This window comes from Corythoichthys intestinalis, chromosome 10 (assembly GCF_030265065.1).
Source record: "Corythoichthys intestinalis isolate RoL2023-P3 chromosome 10, ASM3026506v1, whole genome shotgun sequence".
In the NCBI taxonomy this organism is placed as follows: domain Eukaryota; kingdom Metazoa; phylum Chordata; class Actinopteri; order Syngnathiformes; family Syngnathidae; genus Corythoichthys; species Corythoichthys intestinalis.
The window spans coordinates 10,850,779-10,873,040 of NC_080404.1; the positions used below are offsets into that span (position 1 = coordinate 10,850,779).

General features: G+C 38.3%; 1 protein-coding gene across 1 annotated transcript in view; it reads right to left on the reverse strand.

Annotated features, from left to right (window-relative positions):
* eys (eyes shut homolog) overlaps positions 1–22,262 on the reverse strand; it is a 522,745-nt gene that overhangs the window by 249,331 nt on the left and 251,152 nt on the right. Inside the window, exons 34-36 of the mRNA XM_057847548.1 lie at positions 21,039–21,252; positions 2,180–2,367; positions 1,085–1,176 (exon numbers count right to left, since the gene is read on the reverse strand). Coding sequence (XP_057703531.1) covers positions 1,085–1,176; positions 2,180–2,367; positions 21,039–21,252 — 494 coding nt within the window. The remainder of the gene's footprint in view (positions 1–1,084; positions 1,177–2,179; positions 2,368–21,038; positions 21,253–22,262) is intronic.

Here is a 22,262-nt window from a genome sequence, read left to right on the forward strand (position 1 = left end):
ATTTGGCGCTTTTTATAGACACTATGTAATACAGAATCATTGTTTCGATTATGCCAACAACACGTGAATGCATCATCATTATTAAGGTGCGAGTGCCAAACTGTCAAACAGTCGACGTGGCAAATTACACCTTCCCACCTGCTTTACAGGTCAGGTAAACTGCACATCCTTGTTCTTTGTTTTTACCTCTGTGTTTGATCAGTTGCCTTTTCCCATGAATCGCGGTAAACTATTCTGTTTACAAATTGAAGTAGCAGATTATCTGTCGTCTTTTAGTTTACTGGCTATGAATACAATGACAATTAAAGGCAACTTGAGTAAGAGGCTCTCACTCAGGAGCTTTTTCTAATATTGTGTTAAAATATTATGTGGTATTTAAACCGTATCAATACTGATGCTATTTATTGTTATTTGTTATTTATAACCAAAATGAATTGACTTAATCTGTATGAATTAATTGCCTATCTCTGGGATACAACCTCTAACAATTTTGTATATGTGCATCATCATTTCCAGCTGTTTTACAAGCATTTTGTTACTGCAGTCCCTGTAATCTGTAACAAGACGCCTTATGTTTTTTATTTCAAACAGCATTTCACTTGCAAATGGATATTAGAAAGTTATTTGGTTGGAGCAAGAATAAAATATCAAGGAGGAATGAGAGAGGTAAGTTAGGTAACCCAGCTAGGCAACATAAATCACTTTTAGGTCACAATCTTCCAGTTGAGAAACACTAATCACATAAGTTACAGTGATACAGTATATCACCATTTCTGTCCTGACAATGTAGAGCAGCAGAGTGTAGGAAGAGGTGAAGGAGAGTTATAAGTTGATGAGCATGAGCAAAGGTGAATTGACTGTAAACAAGGGATGTCCATATTTTGATTTGGCTAAAGAACAAAAAAAATGTCACTTTCTTACAGAAACTTACATTTTGGTTTGATTATAAATAGTTGAAAGCCATGTTTCATGCTTTTTATGATAGATAAGTGCTCATATTGTTTTTTTGCTTGCTTGCCAGTGCCCCGCTGTGCCCCTTGATATGATAATGCCTTGCATTGTACTGAAATTTAAAAGAACAGACCTGATGTTGACGATGTGTACTTTGCCATCATCGACATAAATTTGAGTGTTAATCCATGTCACATCATCCTCTTGATTGCAGTAAAAGGCATACTGAAACAAAAAGTGTGAATAGTGAAAACATAAATATAATTTTATCGACATTCTCTATGAATTATGCTGTACACTCATTGGCAAAACATAAACACCTACAATTCATTTCAAAGGATATCTTAAATACAATTGTGTTTGTGTTCTATATACAGGTAGTCCCCGGGTTATGACGTAACTGACTGACATGATTTTCAACTTCTAAGACGTCAGGGTCTCGTCCGCCATTTTGTCTACAGTCTTTTTTTTTTTTTTCTTTTTTAATAATAATGTTAGCTTTTGTTTTGGCGCAGGAAGTATAGAGCAGGCAGTACATCCACACGCAAGAAAGAGCACATATACACACGAAGAAGAACGTATTTGCACACATGAAGAAAAACATACGCCCACATATGAGGTAGAGCACATTTGCTCCCACAAAAAAAGTCCCGCAGCCAAGTGAGAGACAGAGGAGAAAGAAAGCCTGCATGCACATTTGTTGCTTGTGAAGCATCCACAAAGGCAACACCTTTTACACAGTTTATTGTGCGTTTTCAATTGTGGTAAAATGCTTGGGGCCAGTTTATGTGATTGTTTTTGATGATGTGCGGATGTTAACTGATACATGCCAATCGTTTGTATGCATTGTTATTGCTGTAGCAGCAGCTAGTTATAAATGCAATAAGAATTGATGTTATTGAATATGAAGCTGATTAAATTTCATATTTTGCATTTTGCAAGTGTTGATGTCATGAGCTGCTGAATAAAGTCAGCAAACCACGCAGACGTTTGAGATCATCTTTTCGGAGCTTACCTCGCTCCAACGTCTTGGTGTGGACAGTACAATGAACTATAATACATGTTTTTGGATAGTTATTTTGAGATTTGGAGGGCTTTCAGGGGTACTTAAAGGGTTAATTCCGATTTACGCAGACATTTGGGTTACGTAGCCAGCGTAGGAATGGAACTCGTTCGTAACCCGGGTTCTACCTGTATACAGGAATCTGTCATCATCTTGATATTTTACCTGCAACATTCCATCCATGACAAAGAGTTCCATGGAAATAAAATTTTTCTCAGTTGGTCCTTGGCCCACATAAATAATAGTTCCATGGTTGACTTGAGTTTGAAATTTCAAGGTGACGTTGAATGCGCTGAGGTCAATCCCTTCAAATTCCAGATAAGAATTTCCAAAATACCGGACATTGTTTGATTCTAGAAGAATACAAATATTAAAGGTTAATGTATGGAAAAGGTTTCTCTACTTTTTTTAGTGTACATTTTGTGGAGATTCACACTTCATCTCCGCATAAAGCGTGTGTATTTTCCACCCACTTCCACCACAGAAAAGTGGGTGTTATGGGTGAGTTTATGAAACATCACCTTGACAAACATCATGGAACAGCTTCCATGTCTAGCCAGGAAGATGCGAGACAGATTTGAACTTCCTGTTTTTATTCCTCTGAGTCTCTTGCCACGGCTTTGTTGCGGCAAAAAATGTAAATGCAACCTGTATCCATCAAATAACCTTGGCAACAGAAATAGAATACAGCTGAAAGACAGAAAGTACAAAACCTAAGAAAGGAAGGTAGAGTAGATTGCTTTTATGTGAAAAGAACTGCAAATAATTCTAGTCAGTCGGCATTTTCTCCTTTTTTTGCTCACTGTAGAGGCAAACTGAAAATAATTCTATTTGCCGGGAAAGCTGTGAAGCATGCAAATGGCACAATATCAGTAGTGAGAAGCTCAATGTAGTCATGCACATTTATTACATGCCGAGTTTTATAGTGGAATAACTTGTCTTGTATCATCCGTGAGAATAGGCAATTATGGGACACTGCTGTTAAGGTATCCCTGCCCGTGAGCTTATTGGGCGTGGTGACGCAGATAGACTTAAACGGCAGGTTTGGGCTTGCATTACGGGGTGCCTATGCTCAATATAGTTCCCATTTGAAAGAAAGGGTGTGATCCGTTATACTGAGATGTCAAAGCAGGAAGTGTATTAAATTGAAAAGCGTTGGTGGATGCACCTGTCTCATGCTCTGTCTGTTCTTATCTGGGGACATGGAAAAAAAACACGCACACAGAAAAAAAAACAAAGACATTCATTACACTAGAGAAATCAGCAGAGCTCCTTTAAAGTTGTTGCCATGATTAATCGAGCAAGCACAAGAGAGACCTCTATCAATATTTGTTACACGTCAAGTCCTAATAGGCTGGCAAGCACTTTTGATCTGACAGCATGCTCCTCTGGGTATTTGGCAAGCAAGTTTACCTAAATATCCCATTTGGATGGCAAAGCTATAGGACCGATACCATGAAGAAAAGCCAATGACAAAAGAAGGGAATCATGAGGAGAATGCCTACTGTGACCTGTGAATTAATGAGGCTCAACCAACACCGCAACAATGAAAAGCTGTCTTCTTTATCCCTGACAATAAAAGTTACCAGTGCTGATGATGTAAAATTACCCCTCGGAGACGATGCTTTTCATTCATTTTAAAGCCTTTTTTGGTCTGATGTCGTCTTTGATGCAATATGAGACCGCTGCAAAGAGGGAACCTTGAGCCTCATTAACAGCTAGCTCCAGTTTTGTCTTCAAAGGTTTCCTATTTTTTACCCCTTCTACCGTTATCTTACAAATTTGTATACATTCACTAGTCACCACAGAAAGCAAAAATGTGGTCGATGTTGTTTAGGGGAGTGTTTTTCAGCCTTTTTTGAGTCACGGCACGTTTTTACATTGAAAAAATCTTGCAGCACACCACAAACTAAAATGTTCTAAAATGACTTTCTGTATAGTATATTTAACTCATTCACTCCCAGCCATTTTCACCAGAGGAAGGCCCTTCGCTCCTGGCCATTTTACTGGATTCTGACTGATTTTGCAAGGTCCACAGAAAATTCTGTTCAATTGCTATATAAACATGGAACCCACCAAAAGAAACATTGGACTCTTCTTTCAGCAGAAAAAAAAGTAAGTTCATATCTTTTTCCATTCTTTAGAAATCAGCATTAGAAAATAGCTTAGTTTGAGCAATTGTCCAATTTCTGATGAAAAAACGGAGAAAATTAGCTTTTTGTAAGCGCATACATTAAACATAACTTTGACTTTAACACAGCTTTTTTTTGCTTTAGTTACATCCCAAACATCTGAATAATGTTTTCCTTTTACAAAATATCATAAAGAACAAGACAAATAGAGCTTTTGATAGCAAAGTAACAATTTATTTACACATGACTAACTCAGAGATGACGCTGTTGTCGCCGAGATGACGCTGTTGTCGCTGCGTCAGACAGGTAAACTTTTCCCCTCATCATTGCCTGTCTCATAAAAATGGATTTTTTAGAGTCTCTGCATGGTCTACTCTGCGAGCCTGCTGCACTGGTGGTCCCAGTCGTTCTGCTCGGTCGTCGAGCGCCTGGCATCACGGGCGTGCTCTCGGTTGTTCTGCTCGGCCGTCTGCTGCCTGGCATCATTCCGCCAGCGCTCCGACCGTGCTGCCCGGCCGTTCGTTGCTGTTGAATCGGGTTGCAGGTCTTACCAAATGTGCTACTGCCCTCCAGTGGCCAGTTTTATTTCTTTAAAATTGATTTTCAGCTTTGTGCTTTCGAGCTCAGTTGAATCAGGACCCAGAGATGTCTTTTATGAAAAAAAAACATAAAAGACGTATAAATAGGTCTTTGGGACACTGAAACAATTAAAAATAGAATGTATTTATACGTTTTTGGGAGCAAATGAGTTAATTATAATATAATTTCACAATATTTATTCTTACTCAGTGTGATATTTCATGGAACGTGAAACATAATGGAGTAGGTCTTGTCTCATCCCTGGTGAAAATAAATCTTAACGAAACATAGCTTTCACTGGATCCTTGCCTTTGAGCTCTCAGTCTTTGTCTTTTTTAAAAACTTATCCATGACTGCCTCCACAACTTCCGTGTGCGTCACAAGGAGGGTTCTCGGTTGTGTGCGGCGGGCGAGCGATGTAATTGCTCACCTTGTGTTCAAGAACTGCTTGAAATTTTATTTCAACACATTGTCGTGGACATGCATGGTGGCTGATTGCTAGAAATCCAAGCAGTTGTTAAACACGACACGAGTAATAACTTGTTCGCCTGCACACGACCGAGAACCTTCAACCCATCCCTTCCTTCTTACTGCAACTCATCCCGACGACGTCCACGTGCTGTTAACAAGGCTGAGTGTCCTTCAAAATACCGTCAGGGGTCACCCTAATAATGTTATAAATCATATTTTTTTCAAAAAATGATATTGAATCATTTCTCGTGGCACACCTGACGATCTCTCACGGCCCACTTGTGTGCCACGGCACATGTTGATAAACACTGGTCTTGGGTGACTAAACATCCTCTTTTGCCCATTTTTACAACTTGTCCGGGGCGTCCGGCGGGGTTTTATAAATTTATGAAAATGTCCAGTATTCATTATTTTTCACGGGACCAGTTAGCGTGTGTTGAAATTGACTGATGCTTTGCACTGAATACAATGGTACATTGCTGCCTGTGATGTGTTCCAACTTCCCAGGGAGCCTGCCCAGTGGTTGGTTCTGCTGTGCTCAGTATCAGAGAAAGCAGACGTCGGAGCAATGTTCAATCGCCCCCCAAAGTGCTAAAAACAAACAAACAAAAAAACTAAAGACTAAAATGACGTTTTTTTGTTGTTGTTGGTTTTTTTTGTTAAAATAGTATTGTTCTTAGGCGGTGGTTTGATTATTTCACTGGAAAGAGAAAAGAGCTTTTAATTAAAGCTGGATTTACTATAGAAGAGTTATTATTTAGAGCAGTGGTTCTTAACCTGGGTTCGGTGAGTACTGTAAGTCTAAGGCTGGGGTCGGCAACCCCTGTTTTGAGAGCCACATACGGCTCTTTAGCGCTTCCCTCGTGGCTCCCTGGAGCATTTTCAAAAATGTATATGATATATACAAATATATTTTATAATATATATGAATATATTTTTTGATATTGTTAATATGGTTTTAATATGGTTTCAGTAAGAGGACAAACATGACACAAATATTCTTAACGTTTTCCAATGATATAAAAATGTGTAAAATAAATATTAAATCTCAACATTTCTGTCAACGAAGATTTGCATCATAGCCTGTGACACACGTTTCTATCAGCAGGGTGGGATAACACGCAGGTGGCTATTGTAAACAAACCGGTGGCTGTGTGATGGGCCATGGATCCGAAAGGGAAAAGGAGAAAAATAACTGAGGAGAACAGAGGATTCAACTTTTCTTGGACCAAATCATTTGCATTCATTGCCAATGCGGAAGGATTGCCTGATTGTTTACTCTTTGGCGAGAAGTTGTGAAAAACAAAAAGAGTCATGTGGAAAGACATTTCCAGGGAAGGCATGCTACATCTGGAGCTGAGTACCCAGTTGAGAGTGAGAGAAAAAGTGTGATTACATTACTTCTGAATAATTTAGAGGAGCGCAAAAATAAATTTAAGAAGTGGAGTGCATCGCCAAACTCCACTACTGCTGCAAGTTTTGTTGCAACCCGGGAGATAAAGCGTGGAAAACCGTTCACAGATGGTGAGTACATTACGGAGACATTCATCAACATATTAGAACACCTATTTGCACACTTGAAAAACAAAACCCAGATAATAAAGAAAATCAAAGACATGCCCAGATAAGGGGCATGTTATGCATGTTCCATTTTGCTGTTTTTCGAAACTTCAAAATAAAAATGACATCAAAAATCGTATTTGTTTATTGCATTTCATTAATTTCATAAAATCAATGAAACAATTCATTAATATTTTAATGAAGTTGAACTTGAGGTGGCATCATACAACAGAGTAGTTATCGGGTGCGTTGGATGCACTGCAGGGAAAATAAACATTAAATAATGAAGGCTCATGATGTATTTTTAGCCAACTTAGTCATTTTGATAGTAGGCTAATATAGCTAAAACAGATATACACAGCATGTGTTGCCTTCATTATAAGGCTTATGAACGTCTTTTATATTTTTTGGGGCTCCTGACATATTTGTTGTTGTTTTTTTTTGGTCCAAAATGGCTATTTCCACATTTTGGGTTGCCGACCTCTGGTCTAAGGGGTTCGGCAAAGGTTAAGACACGCAGGGCCCTATTTCCGTACACTGACTAAAGGCAAAGTGTCGTTGACTAAGTTTTGGACTGGTTTTCCCCTAATTCACAGGCTTCATTCCATTTCTTTCAACTGTGAGCCTTCTATCTAATGGGAGTAGAAACTGGTTTGCTCAATGGAAGGTTGACTTACACTTGGTGCGAGGAAGTATAACCAAAAAAAAAAAAAAAAAAAAAAACAACAACATTTGTGTCACACACACAAAAAAAATCATTTTCAAATGTGAAAATCAACAGCAAAAGGCACAATTTTTCGCAGTATATTTGAAATCTGAAGTAATTTGACTTGGAATTCACTCAAGATATTAGCTTGGTATAGCTTAGCTATATCAGTTTTGAATTTGAATTTTTTTTTTAATTTAATTAATTCTAAAGGGTTCAGTGAACCCAGATGTGAGACTTGTGGGGTTTACTACCCTTTGCAAGGTTAAGAACCACTGATTTAGAACATTATTTTAGATTATTTATTTGTACAGTAGGAATTGTAAAGACATCTGTTATTATTTTTCAAGGACGATTCGCTAATACAGAAGAGTAATTTTTTTTCAATCATCATTTCATTTCATTTCATTCCATTTTTTTTTAACATTATTATTGTTCTATTATTTTAGGAATAAAGCCTATTGAGTAACCTCTGAGAATTTGAATGTATGTCTTTGGTTATATATCTATTATTTTGTTATAGAACTGAATTTTTTTCAAGCGGAGGAGGCACACTTCAAGTATATTAAAGTGATAAGACATCTTTGAGTGAACTTCACGTACAATTTAGGTACAGGTTGTCCCCAGGTTACAACGGACTCGACTTACGCGATTTCAACTTTACAACGCCTGCGTCTTGTCGTTTTTTAAAAATGTTTTATTTATTTATTTTTATGTTGATTTTGTTCTGTGCTGAATGATTCTATTTTGGCTCATTAGGTGTCAAACAGGAAGCGAGTGTATGTACAGACATCCCACACACGCACACACAGAGCAGCTGAGTGACAGAGGAGACAGCCTGTGCACACATTTGCTGCTTGTGAAGCATCCAGAGACGACGGCTGTATACAGTCCCCTTTTGTACTGTTTATTGTGCATTTTCAATTGTGGTTGAATACTTTTTTATGATGTGCGGACGCTGATACATGCTAATCATTTGTTATTGCTGTATCAGCAGCTACTCGTGAACGCACATTTGAATTGCTGTTATTGAAGATGATACTGATTTAATTTCATTTAATTTTACTTTCATTCTGCAAGTGTGGATGTCATGAGCAGCTGAATAAAGTCAGCAAGTCACACGGATGTCTGATATTGTCATTTCGGAGCTTAGCTCATTATCTTGCTAGGACTTAGCTCCAACGTCTGGGCGAAGACAGTACAATGACGTTTAATACATGTTTTTGGATATTTTATTTTATTTATTTATTTAGACGATGTTTTGAGGTATTTAAAGGGTCAATTCTGACTTTCGCCAGCGCAGGAACGGAACTCGTTCGTAGACCGGGGTGTTCCTGTACCTGGAGGCATGGGTATTTCGGACAAGATATAATTATATATCTACAATTTATTTAACTATGTTAGATCTGTTAGTATTGTTTTTATTGGCATGCTAAGAAGGTGCCATTGACTCGCACTAGCTTAAGCAACTCCCAAGCCCTGAAACTTGTTGAACTCAACTCCACCGATTAATCAAATCCCTGTTAACTCGAAGATTAAACCTTATGTCAAAAATTCTAACCTTCCCCTTTAAATTCATTGATAGGAAAGTCAATTACATGCAATGATATTTTTCAGCTTCCGCGGGGGCACTTCCCTCCCCGTTCCCACTCAAGCTCCGCCTATGGCATTAGTCTCCTCTATATCCAATCAGTGCTATTTTTCCAAGGCCACATAGAGAAAATGCAGTACATGTAGGGAGATAGGCTTTAGCCTACATTCATTAATCTTGCCCCTTCTTTTTTTTTTTTTCATAGACGTGATCATATAGTGCAGGTGTATCTAATGAAGAGCCTTCATCCATTTCCATACAGGTTGTACTCATAAGTTTTGCAATGAGCTGTGGCCTAACCTAGCTAAAATGTGAGGAAGAAGTAGAGGTACAGCAATCCCTGGCTTATCACCGAGGTTACGTTAGCGATATACAAAATCAGTCAAACAGTGATAATATATTTGGGATAATATTGTATACATTATATAATATTATAAAGTTTCAGGCATACAATACAACATAATAAGTAAATCACATGGTGTTATACAGCACATGTTTGGTACAAGCATTATTTTTGTCCACTTGGAGTTTCTAAAGATGCAATTTGTAATGCAGTCACGAATATGCTTTTAAAACATAGGTCTGCTCTGCTGGGTGGCATGAATGCACTCATCTACTGACTAGAGGTCGACCGATATGGGATTTTCAAATGTCAATGCTGTTATCAAAAAAAAAAAAAAAAACTTTCAGCCGATTGCTGATTTTGTAAGCCGATATTTTGGGCCGATATACTTTTTTTTTCAACACATGTAGATTATAAAGGCAATTTTTCAATTTACAATGAAGACCTGAAACTTGAAGGATTATTTCAGTCTAGTGCTACCAAACCAACAAATGCAGCACTTCATTTTGTGATTATACACTCTCAGCAAGAACATTACGTTTTTTTCAAACAATTAATCCCACCAAGACGTCATGATGAGATGCAAACAAGTGAGAGTTTAAGAGGATGCTCGCCATACTAAGGCTAATACTAACGCAAATGCTACGCTAATTCTACAAGTTACATTTAGAGTAGTGTTGCATTGATACCATTTTCTGGCCTCGATACCGATACCTGCCTGTGCAGTATCGGCCGATACCGTTACCATTCCGATACCACTCCGTTTGGAAAAAAAAATAGTATACAACAGTATATACAGTGGGGCAAATAAGTATTTAGTCAACCACCAATTGTGCAAGTTCTCCTACTTCAAAAGATTAGAGAGGCCTGTAATTGTCAACATGTGTAAACCTCAACCATGAGAGACAGAATGTGGAAAAAAAACAGAAAATCACATTGTTTGATTTTTAAAGAATTTATTTGCAAATTAGAGTGGAAAATAAGTATTTGGTCACCTACAAACAAGCAAGATTTCTGGCTGTCAAAGAGGTCTAACTTCTTCTAACAAAGTCTAACGAGGCTCCACTCGTTACCTGTATTAATGGCACCTGTTTTAACTAATTATCGGTATAAAAGACACCTGTCCACAACTTTAGTCAGTCACACTCCAAACTCCACTATGGCCAAGACCAAAAAGCTGTCAAAGGACACCAGAGACAAAATTGTAGACCTGCACCAGTCTGGGAAGACTGAATCTGCAATAGGTAAAATGCTTGGTGTAAAGAAATCAACTGTGGGAGCAATTATTAGAAAATGGAAGACATACAAGATCACTGATAATCTCCCTCGATCTGGGGCTCCATGCAAGATCTCATCCCATGGCGTCAAAATAATAACAAGAACGGTGAGCAAAAATCCCAGAACCACACGGGTGGACCTAGTGAATGACCTACAGAGAGCTGAGACCACAGTAACAAAAGCTAAGATAAGCTCAGTAACACAATGCGCCGCCAGGGACTCAAATCCTGCACTGCCTCACGTGTCCCCCTGCTGAAGAAAGTACACGTCCAGGCCCGTCTGCGGTTCGCTAGAGAGCATTTGGATGATCCAGAAGAGGACTGGGAGAATGTGTTATGGTCAGATGAAACCAAAATAGAACTTTTTGTTAGAAACACAGGTTCTCGTGTTTGGAGGAGAAAGAATACTGAATTGCATCCGAAGAACACCATACCCACTGTGAAGTATGGGGGTGGAAACATCATGCTTTGGGACTGTTTTTCTGCAAAGGGACTAGGACGACTGATCTGACGGAAAGAATGAATGGGGCCATGTATCGAAAGATTTTGAGTGAAAATCTCTTTCCATCAGCAAGGGCATTAAAGATGAGACGTGGCTGGGTCTTTCAGCATGAAATTGATCCCAAACACACAGCCATGGCAACATATGAGTGGCTTTGTAAGAAGCCTTTCAAGGTCCTGGAGTGGCCTAGCCAGTCTTCAGATCTCAACACCATAGAAAATCTGTGGATGGGGTTGAAAGTCCGTGTTGCCCAACGACAGTCCCAAAACATCACTGCTCTAGAGGATATCTGCATGGAGGAATGGGCCAAAAAACCAGCAACAGTGTGTGAAAAGCTTGTGAAGAGTTACAGAAAACGTTTGGCCTTTGCTATTGCCAACAAAGGGTACATAACAAAGTATTGAGATGAATTTTTGGTATTGACCAAATACTTATTTTTTGCATGATGATTTGCAAATATATTCTTTAAAAATCAAAAATTTGATTTCGTGTTTTTTTTTTCACATTCTGTCTCTCATGGTTGAGGTTTACCTATGTTGACAATTACAGGCCTCTCTAATATTTTGTGGGAGAACTTGCACAACTAGTGGTTGACTAAATACTTATTTGCCCCACTGTATAAATGCATATTGTTTATATGAAGAGCTACATACTTGGATGTGAAATCATTGCATTGCATTGCATTACTTTTTATTGCATACCTAGCATGGGTGACAAATAATTTAATAATAATTGACTACAGCATGCTTTCTCTTTATCAGCCTCCTTCTCTGTGCAACCAGCAGCAACATCACAACTCCATCTTTATAGCAAAGCACAAATGCAAGCAGCGCACGAGTGAGTCTCTCTCCCTGACACAGACAGCTTAGCCACTTAGCTTAGCTTACAGCACTTTTGATTCAAAAGTCCCTTGAAAAGGAATCATTCCGAATTGGGAATTAAAAGTCGCCTTCCGTATTGAACCAATACGGAACATATATATATATATATATATATATATATATATATATACAGTGCTGCTCGAAAGTTTGTGAACCCCACAGCGATGGTCAGATTTTTTGTAAAAAAAAAAACTAAAATAACCTTATTAAATGTTAAGTTATACCCAAATCCACAATACTGAAATTCCAAATAATGGACTGAAACAAAAGAAATAGTTATATTGTCATTATTTATTTAACAAAAGTGGTTGATTTAAGAAAAACTCAGATATCATGTGTGCAAAAGTATGTGAACCCCTTCAGTTAATAGGATATTGCGCCTCCTTTTGCAGCGATTACCTCAACCAAACGGTTTCTGTAGTGACTAATCAGCCTCTCACATCTACTTTGGGGGATTTTTGCCCATTCTTCCTTGCAGAACGCAGTCAGTTGAGAGAGGTTTGATGGGCGTCTGGCATGAACTGCTCGCTTCAGGTCCCGCCACAGCATTTCAATGGGATTTAGGTCAGGACTTTGACTGGGCCAGTCCAGAACACGAATCTTCTTCTTTTTCAGCCATTCCTTGGTTGTATTGCTGGAATGCTTTGGATCATTATCATGTTGCATGATCCACCTTCTGCCAAGCTTTAACTTCAAAACAGATGGCGTCAGGTTATGTTCTAGGATTTGACAATATTCCTCAGAATTCATGATTCCCTGGACTATGTGGAGTTGTCCAGGTCCTGAGGATGAAAAGCAAGCCCAGATCTTGACATTCCCACCTCCATGCTTCACTGCTGGGAGAAGGTTCTTTTGGTGGTATGCAGTGTTGACTTTTCGCCAGACATGGCGGTTTTGGTTGTGACCAAACAGTTCAATTTTGCACCTACATAAGTTGATGAAAACTCTTTTTAATTTAGTCTCGACAACACAACTGTTAAAAAAACAAAAAAAAACCTACTGAATTGATTGATTAGGAAATCAGGTTGAAATAATAGAAAATTCCAAAATGTTGAGGGGGTTCACAAACTTTTGAGCAGCACTGTATATATATATATAAATAGATACATTTCTATGCATTTTAGGAGGTTTGGGGATGTCCCTTTTTTTTGTCGCCTGTATGGCTTTTGGCGTGAAGGGGGCGTCCCTTATTTCTATTTCTGAAAGGTGGCAACCCTACTTTTGAAACAGGTCTCAAATTACTGCGGCATTTCTTTCAGTTACAATAAAAGTAGACGAAGTGAACTGAGCAGGGTTTGTTGCTCCGGTCCATCCTCCTTTCTCTTGGTAGGAGTTGCTGTTGCTGCAGCCTCAAATTCTTTGTGCTTATTCACATGTCTCGTCTTCAAATGTTTGTTCGAGGTATTGAAACCAGCCGATTTAACTCCACCTCTCAAGACTTTCAGGCTGCAAATCTTGCATGGAGACATTGTACTCGACGGAGATTGTAAACTGAAATATTTCCAGACCACCGACATTTTATTCTCGTAGTTTGCTTTTCCTCCATATGAAAAAGCTGCCCCCGGATTGGTTAAGAGCACCTATTGGCCCGTTCTCATTGGTCTGGATCAGGTCAATAGCGATCGCTGCTTGGCATGCAAAATGATCACGTGTCATCACACAACACAGAGTCGAGTAAGTGTCAGGAGAAAGAAGGCTGCGTTCAAGTGATACCAGTAAATGGTATCGGCGAGTACCAACAAATAGGGCACCGATTTTAGTGCCGTATCGACCTCCCCGCCAATACTGATATCGGTGCAACATTAATTTAGAATGAAAGGGTCACTCTGTAAACACCTTAACTGGCTAAAGCAACACTGCATATTCTCTCGTGCAAGATGAAGAAAAATCTTATTTACAAAACAGGCAAGCCTCAAGCTTCCTGTAGCATCAAAATCATTTTTTAGAAAAAAATCTTTTTGCTTGTTAAAAAGTCCATATATCGGTCGACCTCTATTATTGACATAATATTGGTAGGTCTATTACTTTAGGCTATTGGTTAGAGTGTTACTGATGTGCTTTTGGTTACTGAATATAGTAGTGTTTTTTTTTTTTTTTTTTAAACATATGTTATATATTCAATAAAATATGATCCTGAGATCAATTATTGTAAGGCAAGCCTTTGACAAGTGACTGAAAAATAAATAAATAAATAAATAAATAAAACAGGTAAGTCTGATTTCTTCCCTTAGTTATTGGTTTAATGCAATAGAGTGACGAATTGAATTTGTCACAGGACAGAGGTAAAACACTCCGGAGGACCATTCTTAGACTTTTGCAATTTCTGAGCTTAAAGGCAAGGCAAAATGTCATTCTTCACCTTCAACATTCACAGTTCTTGTTCTGAAAATAGGTGACACACGAAGCTTCAGGTGAATATGGAATGGTGGAAAATTGCATCCCCAGTGTAAAATTTTATTTTTTTGGGCTATTTGCTAGGATTGTATACATTTCCTTAAATGGATTTAAAAAATAACTATTAATGATAATTCATGAGTTCCTTTGGGCAGTCCATCCATCGTTCATGCTATTTTGCAAACTTATGCATGCAACTGTGACACATTGACTCAATCTACAATGAACACATTGCCAAACGCAGGGGAGTATTTCAAAACTGTACATTTGACAAAAGTGAAAAAATATTGGTTAAAATGGAAAAAAAAAAAAAAAAAAATATATATATATATATATATATATATATATATATATATATATTTTTTTTTTTTTTTTGATTTACACTATTACACAGGATTTAAAGGTGACATTTTGAACTTCTATGAATTTACATTCAAAATGGCCATAATGTCATTTTTCAAGCAATTTTAGTTGGTTATTTTATCTCACCTCTATAAACAGCCGGATTCTCATTTACTGTACATGTGACATGTTGACTTCAAGGGTTTATCTCAAGAAGACCATGCATTTTAGCAATGGGTGTGTCTGTGTGCATGTATTTTATTGTGTCTGCTTAAATTCCTATTGATGTGTTTCTATCAAAAGGCATTGCAAAGCAGACTAGGGTTTAAAGAAGCAGTCTGAAATTATTTCAAGCTGAACCAAGGGCACTGCTTTCTTTTTTATTATTACCTGGTTAGATAAAAGTGCAAATGTACGTGTCCTTAAACCTGAAAACTAATCATATAAAGTTGTAGTCTTATGAATGCTCAGTTTTGTAGACACATGTAACCCTCTGTTAATAATGCACCGTACTGTAGCCCAAGAACGGATCAGGTACAGCTGAGAAGACTCAGTTATGTTTGGCCCAGAGTGAATTTCAGTGTGTCACAGTGAATTGGTTCAAGCTTGTCTGTGTTCAATAGGTCTGTTCAACTACTCTGCTGCTCTATGAACAGCTTCAAAGCCAAGGCAAACCTCATCTGTCAAGAAGAAACAATCTGCCTCCGCAATATCACGGCGTAGTTGAATAGCAATAGCAACATATAAAATATGCGAAATGTACCTTTTATTGTGACTGTTAAATATTGAAATGATTTGACTTATCTTTTTAATGCAAGCAATATTTTTGCCTCATAGTTGTCTCCCTATTTAACACGAGTCTAGTCAGGTCTAATGAGAGTTAAAAACCTTTTTCAATGGTGCCTTATAGGTGTTTGGTATCGAAATATACCACCCTGATCCAGGGGATTATGAAGACGACCTTCTATTATTAAGTATTTTCACCATAAGACCCTGAATACAGGATCCTTCTTTACATTATAAACATTGCCCTATGTAACTAAACCAATCCAATAGCCCCTCAGCGCTTGAAAAGAAGGATTTACTCAACTGAAAATGGGTTTCACTTATCTCCTGCCATACTTCAAATGATAGTGCTTCCTTTTGTTCAATACTTGAGTTATTGGCCCATAATGACAGACAAAGCAGTTCCCAAACAACCTGCCACATTTTGTTTCAAGTGCCTTTACAAAATACAGTGGGGAAAATAAGTATTTAGTCAACCACTAATTGTGCAAGTTCTCCCACTTGAAAATATTAAAGAGGCCTGTAATTGTCAACATGGGTAAACCTCAACCATGAGAGACAGAATGTGGAAAAAGAAAAACAGAAAATCACATTGTTTGATTTTTATGCTTATGGGGCGCTGAGCTTAACCATTCGGCCAGCCTGGCCCTTCGATTTTTAAAGAATTTATTTGCAAATCATGGTGGAAAATAAGTATTTGGTCAATACCAAAAGTTAATCTCAACACTTTGTTATGTACCCTTTGTTGGCAATAACGGAGGCCAAACATTTTCTGTAACTCATCACAAGCTTTTCACACGCTGTTCCTGTTATTTTGGCCCATTGCTCCATGCAGATCTCCTCTAGAGCAGTGATGTTTTGGGGCTGTCATTGGGCAACACGGACTTTCAACTCCCTCCACATATTTCCTATGGGGTTGAGATCTGGAGACTGGCTAGGCCACTCCAGGACCTTGAAATGCTTCTTATGAAGCCACTCCTTTGTTGCCCTGGCTGTGTGTTTGGGATCATTGTCATGCTGAAAGACCCAGCCACATCTCATCTTCAATGCCCCTTGTTGATAGAAGATGCAAGATCTCACCCCGTGGCGTCAAAATGATAACAAGAACGGAGAGCAAAAATCCCAGAACCACACGGGGGGACCTAGTGAATGACCTACAGAGAGCTGGGACCACAGTAGCAAAGGCTACTATCAGTAACACAATGCACCGCCAGGGACTCAAGTCCTGCACTGCCAGATGTGTGCCCCTGCTGAAGAAAGTACACGTCCAGGCCCGTCTGCAGTTCACTAGAGAGCATTTGGATGATCCAGAAGAGGACTGGGAGAATGTGTTATGGTCAGATGAAACCAAAATAGAACTTTTTTTTAGAAACACAGGTTCTCGTGTTTGGAGGAGAAATGATACATAATTGTATCTGAAGAACATCATATCCACTGTGAAGCATGGGGGTGGAAACATCATGCTTTGGGACTGTTTTTCTGCAAAGGAACCAAGACGACTGATCTGTGTAAAGGAAAAAATGAAGTGGGCCATGTATCAAGAGATTTTGAGTGAAAATCTCCTTCCATCAGCAAGGGCATTGAAGATGAGACGTGGATGGGTCTTTTAGCATGACAATGATCCCAAATACACAGCCAGGGCAACAAAGGAGTGGCTTTGTAAGAAGCATTTCAAGGTCCTGGAGTGGCCTAGCCAGTCTCCAGATCTCAACCCCATAGAAAATCTGTGGAACTAGTTGAAAGTCCGTGTTGCCCAACGACAGCCCCAAAACATCACTGCTCTAGAGGAGATCTGCATAGAGGAACGGGCCAAAATACTAGCAACAGTGTGTGAAAAGCTCATCTGACCAAAGCACACGGTCCCAGTTGAAGCCTGGGACCGTGTGTATTTTTGTGTGAGACCAAGATTGAGCTTTTTGGCAACAAACACTATAAGTGGGTCTGGCGTGCCATGAAAGATGCACATGCTGAAAAGCACCTCATACCCACTGTCAGTGATGCTGTGGGGCTGTTTTGCTTCCAAAGGCCCTGGGAACCTTGTTAGGGTGCATGGCATCATGAATGCTTTGAAATACCAGGACATTTTAAATCAAAATCTGTTGCCCTCTGCCCGAAAGCTGAAGATGGGTCGTCACTGGGTCTTTCAGCAAGACAATGACCCTAAACATATGGCCAAATCTACACAGAAATGGTTCACCAGACACAAAATCAAGCTCCTCCCATGCCCATCTCAGTCCCTTGACCTTGTTTTGTTGGCAAAAGGGGGTTGTACAAAGTATTAATACCAGGGGTGCTAATAATTGTGACACACATTATTTGATGTCACATAATTCTCTTTTTTTCCATTAAGGTCCCATATTATTTGAATTAAAAAAAAATATATTAGAAGCTAAAAACCACATCTTTTTTAGCGGTGCCTATAATTATGGAGGGCACTGTACACACACACACACACACACAACCCCCCCCCCCCACACACACACATATATATATATATATATATATATATATATATATATATATATATATATATATATATATATATATATATATATTTTTTTTTTTTTACACAAGCATGGGTCCATTTGTTAATGTCGTTTTAGTACAAAGCAGGTCGAAGGTGGTAAAGGTGATTTTCTTTGGACCAAATAAAAATACAATGTGTTCTGATTAAATAAAAATAAATTAACAAAACATTTTTTGACTTAAAATAAAAATACAAAAAAAAAAACCCTATACAAGAACAATGTTTCCACATGTACACTAAATAATTGACTAGATTTGTTATTAAGGTGCAAACAGTAACTATTGACAGTACATTTTGTAACTGCAAAACACTGCTGGTCAAAAAAGAAAGTGAACATGCACCGTGCATTTAGTACAGTGCATGTTCACTTGTTCAGAACATAAATGACAAGCTCTGTCATCAAGGTGCAAACATAACAATTATTGACAGTAACTTTAACTGTAAAACACTGCTCAATGAGAGAAATGGCATTTGGGGGTCACAAAGCTGTTTACCCACAGCATCAGCCAGTACTTAAGTGTGTCTTGTGGTTGATTAATCTGAGAGTGAGATTTGATTTTTGTTGTGATTTCCTCCTTTTTTTTCCCCTTTGAACATTACTGTCATCACTTCAGTCATACACTCTTCTATTATTTCTCCATCAGAGAACATCTTCTTGTGTTTGTCATTCCATTCCTCATTGAAACCGCAATTTTCATTGTCCACTTTTCTTTTCTTGGTCAACTTTGAGCATGCCATTTTGTTAGATTTGGTCTTCTACTGGTGGCACGTGTGGTGTTAGTGAACGTTGCTTAACGTTGTGATCTTCTACTCGTGGCATGTGTGGTGTTAGTGAACGTTCCTTAACGTTGTGATCTTGAACGTTGCCCGTATTCAGAGTGAGTGCTGGGGTAATAGGGGTAATACGGGGAAACAAATAAATGAATCACGTTTGCTCACAGTATGGCTCACATTTTTGAATGAAAAATAAAGTACAGGACAGAATGTACAAGCAGATTGCAAAGTGCCGGGTGCGACTCATGTTTGGGGTTACTGACACTGCTGCGGTCCGTCCACGCTAGCTAGAAGCATGCAGGCTCTCTCAGCCAATCAACACATCCATGTACGCTCTTTCAGCCAATCAGCGCATCCACGCAGGCTCTCTCAGCCAGTCAGGGCATCGTTGTCATAGCGATGACAACAGAAGTGAAAACATGTAAGATATTTGACTAAAAATCAAACAAGAATTTAGTGACAGAATAGTAGCGAATAGCAATAATTCGGCGATTCATACAAATGATGTATGTTGAAAAAAGTTGTTTTTTCTTCTTTCATTTTTTCGTACGCCAATGAGTCCGCAGAGAGGTGTGCCGTGGTCCGGTCGTGGAGCGCGGTCCGCTAATTGAGGACCACGGGTATATACTAACCAGGGGTGAAAGTTTAAAAAAAAATAATTTTATGTATTTTTTTATTTATCTATTTATTGTGTGTGTGTGTGGGGGGGGTCAACCCTCCTTAAACCACTGACCCTAATGCAAAGAAAACTGCTTTTGGCATAGTTATACCTCTAACTCTCACACACACAAACGCACAAAAAAACTGGTTTTAGTCATGCAATAGGTTACTGCTTACACATACTGTCACAAGGCATACATGAGAAATCATTCAAAAATTGTATTGTAATTGTAAATAACAGTTAACAAAAACACCAGTTACACCAGCTTCAATCTCCTGATTTTTATTCACCCTCAATTCATTTCCTTGCATCCAAATGCAAAACCTAAATTTTAACTACTTACGAACAGAGGATGTACATTAAAACTGAAGATAATTTAAACATTTTGTTGTTGTTGTTGAATAATTAATATATAAACAGGGGTGAAATGTAACGAAGTAAAGTACTTAATTACTGTACGTAAAGTCTTTTTTTTTTTTGTCTATCTGTACTTGAGTAAATATGAAGGGGTACTTTTTACTTTTGCTTCACTACATTTAACAGCACATATCGGTACTATTTACGCCATTACTTTTCAAATTGTCACCTGTATTACACATTACTTTTGATTGTTTTCCTTTTTTCTCATTTTGAATTGATTGTTTTGTTTTCATGCCTCCTGCACAATTGATAAGCCCCGTGCAACTATACTGGAACTGAGCACTAGAGGCAGCAACACGAGTACCAGCAAGGCAGGTGAACAAGATATTGGCCAATAAAAACCACCTCTCCCTTGTACAGTAGGTGGCAGTATGCACCTAAAGCTATATTTTTGAATTTTTGAGCTTGTTAGGCTTCTGCTTACCATGCAGTCAATTTTATTGTTCATTTTTTCCATTCTGCATTTTTAAATAAAGCTGAGCAGTCAATGCATCTTGAGAAAATACTTTTACTTTTTACTTGTAAATTTTAAAGCAAGTACTTTTACTTGAGTATTTTTTTTAGATACTTGTACTTTTACTTAAGTAACTTTTGTCACCTGTATCTGTATTTTTACTTGTTAAAAAAAGTGAGTACTTCATCCTCCACTGATCATCACTAGTAATCTTTAAATTCATTAACCACCACAGTGTAATATGGTGGAAAATGACATTTATTGGAAAATATTGACCCAGTCTCAACTAATTCCAGAGTGACCAAGATCGGTCAATGGAAAGGGTGTGTATAGAATTGATTCGTTCAAAACTCTTTCAGTGTTGTGGCTGACAATTTGCAGACCACCTGCTTCCTCATTTCCAATGTTTGTTTTTCACGTCTGCACAAAGAAGAAAAAAAAAAAAAAATACACAAGGCAGTGCATCAAGCCAAACGTCACATGAATCTGGAAGCAAGCGAGCAAAAACACTGATGCAACCTTTCATGCTTCTGAGTCAGGAATTAAACCGTTCCAATGTGATGGCAGTGTAAGGACACTGCGGCAGTTGTGTGCTTATTTAACTCCCAAAGTGTGGTTTTGTACCTGTAGATTGCTCTGCTGTCTGTGAGGGGCTGAGTGTTGGTGTTTGCACACGTGGTGTAAAGCCGCGAGTGATGTTCTTGAGTACAGTCTCCAAGGGAACAGCATCCGTTGCATGAGGGAGGCAGGTGACCTTGTTGATGCCATCTACACAGGAATATGCTTCTGGACATGGATTTAAAAGGCAATCATCATAGTTGTGCTCACAGTTTTTCCCCTGTGTACACAGAATAAACAGCCTGTAGACATGAGTGTGAAATGAAACACAAACTGTATATAATGTTAACAGTGTGAAAAATACAAGTTCATGCTGAAGAAGTAATATTGAATTATGGACAATTATGCAAATATAGGCTTATGCATGAACAGCAATTTAATGAGGTCAAGTTTCCATTGCAATTTGTTTGTAAAAAACTATTTACCTAATTTTAAATGAACTTTTTATTTTTTATTTTTTTTATTTGGGTACCAATTTGGGTACCAATGGGTTTTACCCTACTGGCACATAATATTTTAAAACCTGTCAGCTTTTCTATTTTTTAAAGCAAAATTTTAAAATTAGAAATTAACATCCATGAATTCGGAATTTAGGAAAAAGGCAGCATACCCTGAGAAAATCGAGGTAGAACCACAAACCTTTGGACCAAAACGTAGAAGCTAACCCCTATGTCCCTCATCCTATCCTTATTAACCCTTTAAAATCTGAGGTGTCGGCAGTGACACGCCCGTGCGTCCTGCACATTGAAGTCTCGGCACGTTGTAATTATGTCACCCACGTGTCGCTGGTTGGTTTAGAGTTGAGGTTCAATCTCGTTTTTACTTGAAATCAATTGACCAAGTAAAACGGGAAATAATGTTATTTGAGTATTATAGTTTTATTGCCCTCATAAATAAAGATTAAAATGCAGCACAGACTGCGTGTTTATCACCATATTTCCATCATTTCTTGTCCTTTTTCAAAACGGGAAGCATCCGGAAAACTAGATATCTGAGGAGTCATTGTGAGGTCACGAAGGACGGATGTAATGTAAACATTGTTAATATACAGTGATCCCTCTCTACTTCGCATTTCAAACTTCACGCCCTCAATCCATCGCAGATTTTTTCAATTTATAAATGAATAAATAAATAAATAAATACAGTATTTTATAGAGCTGTCCCGATCCGATCACATAGTCTCACTCTCCCTCCTGCTGCTTTTATTGGTCAGAAAGTGCATTCGAGTTG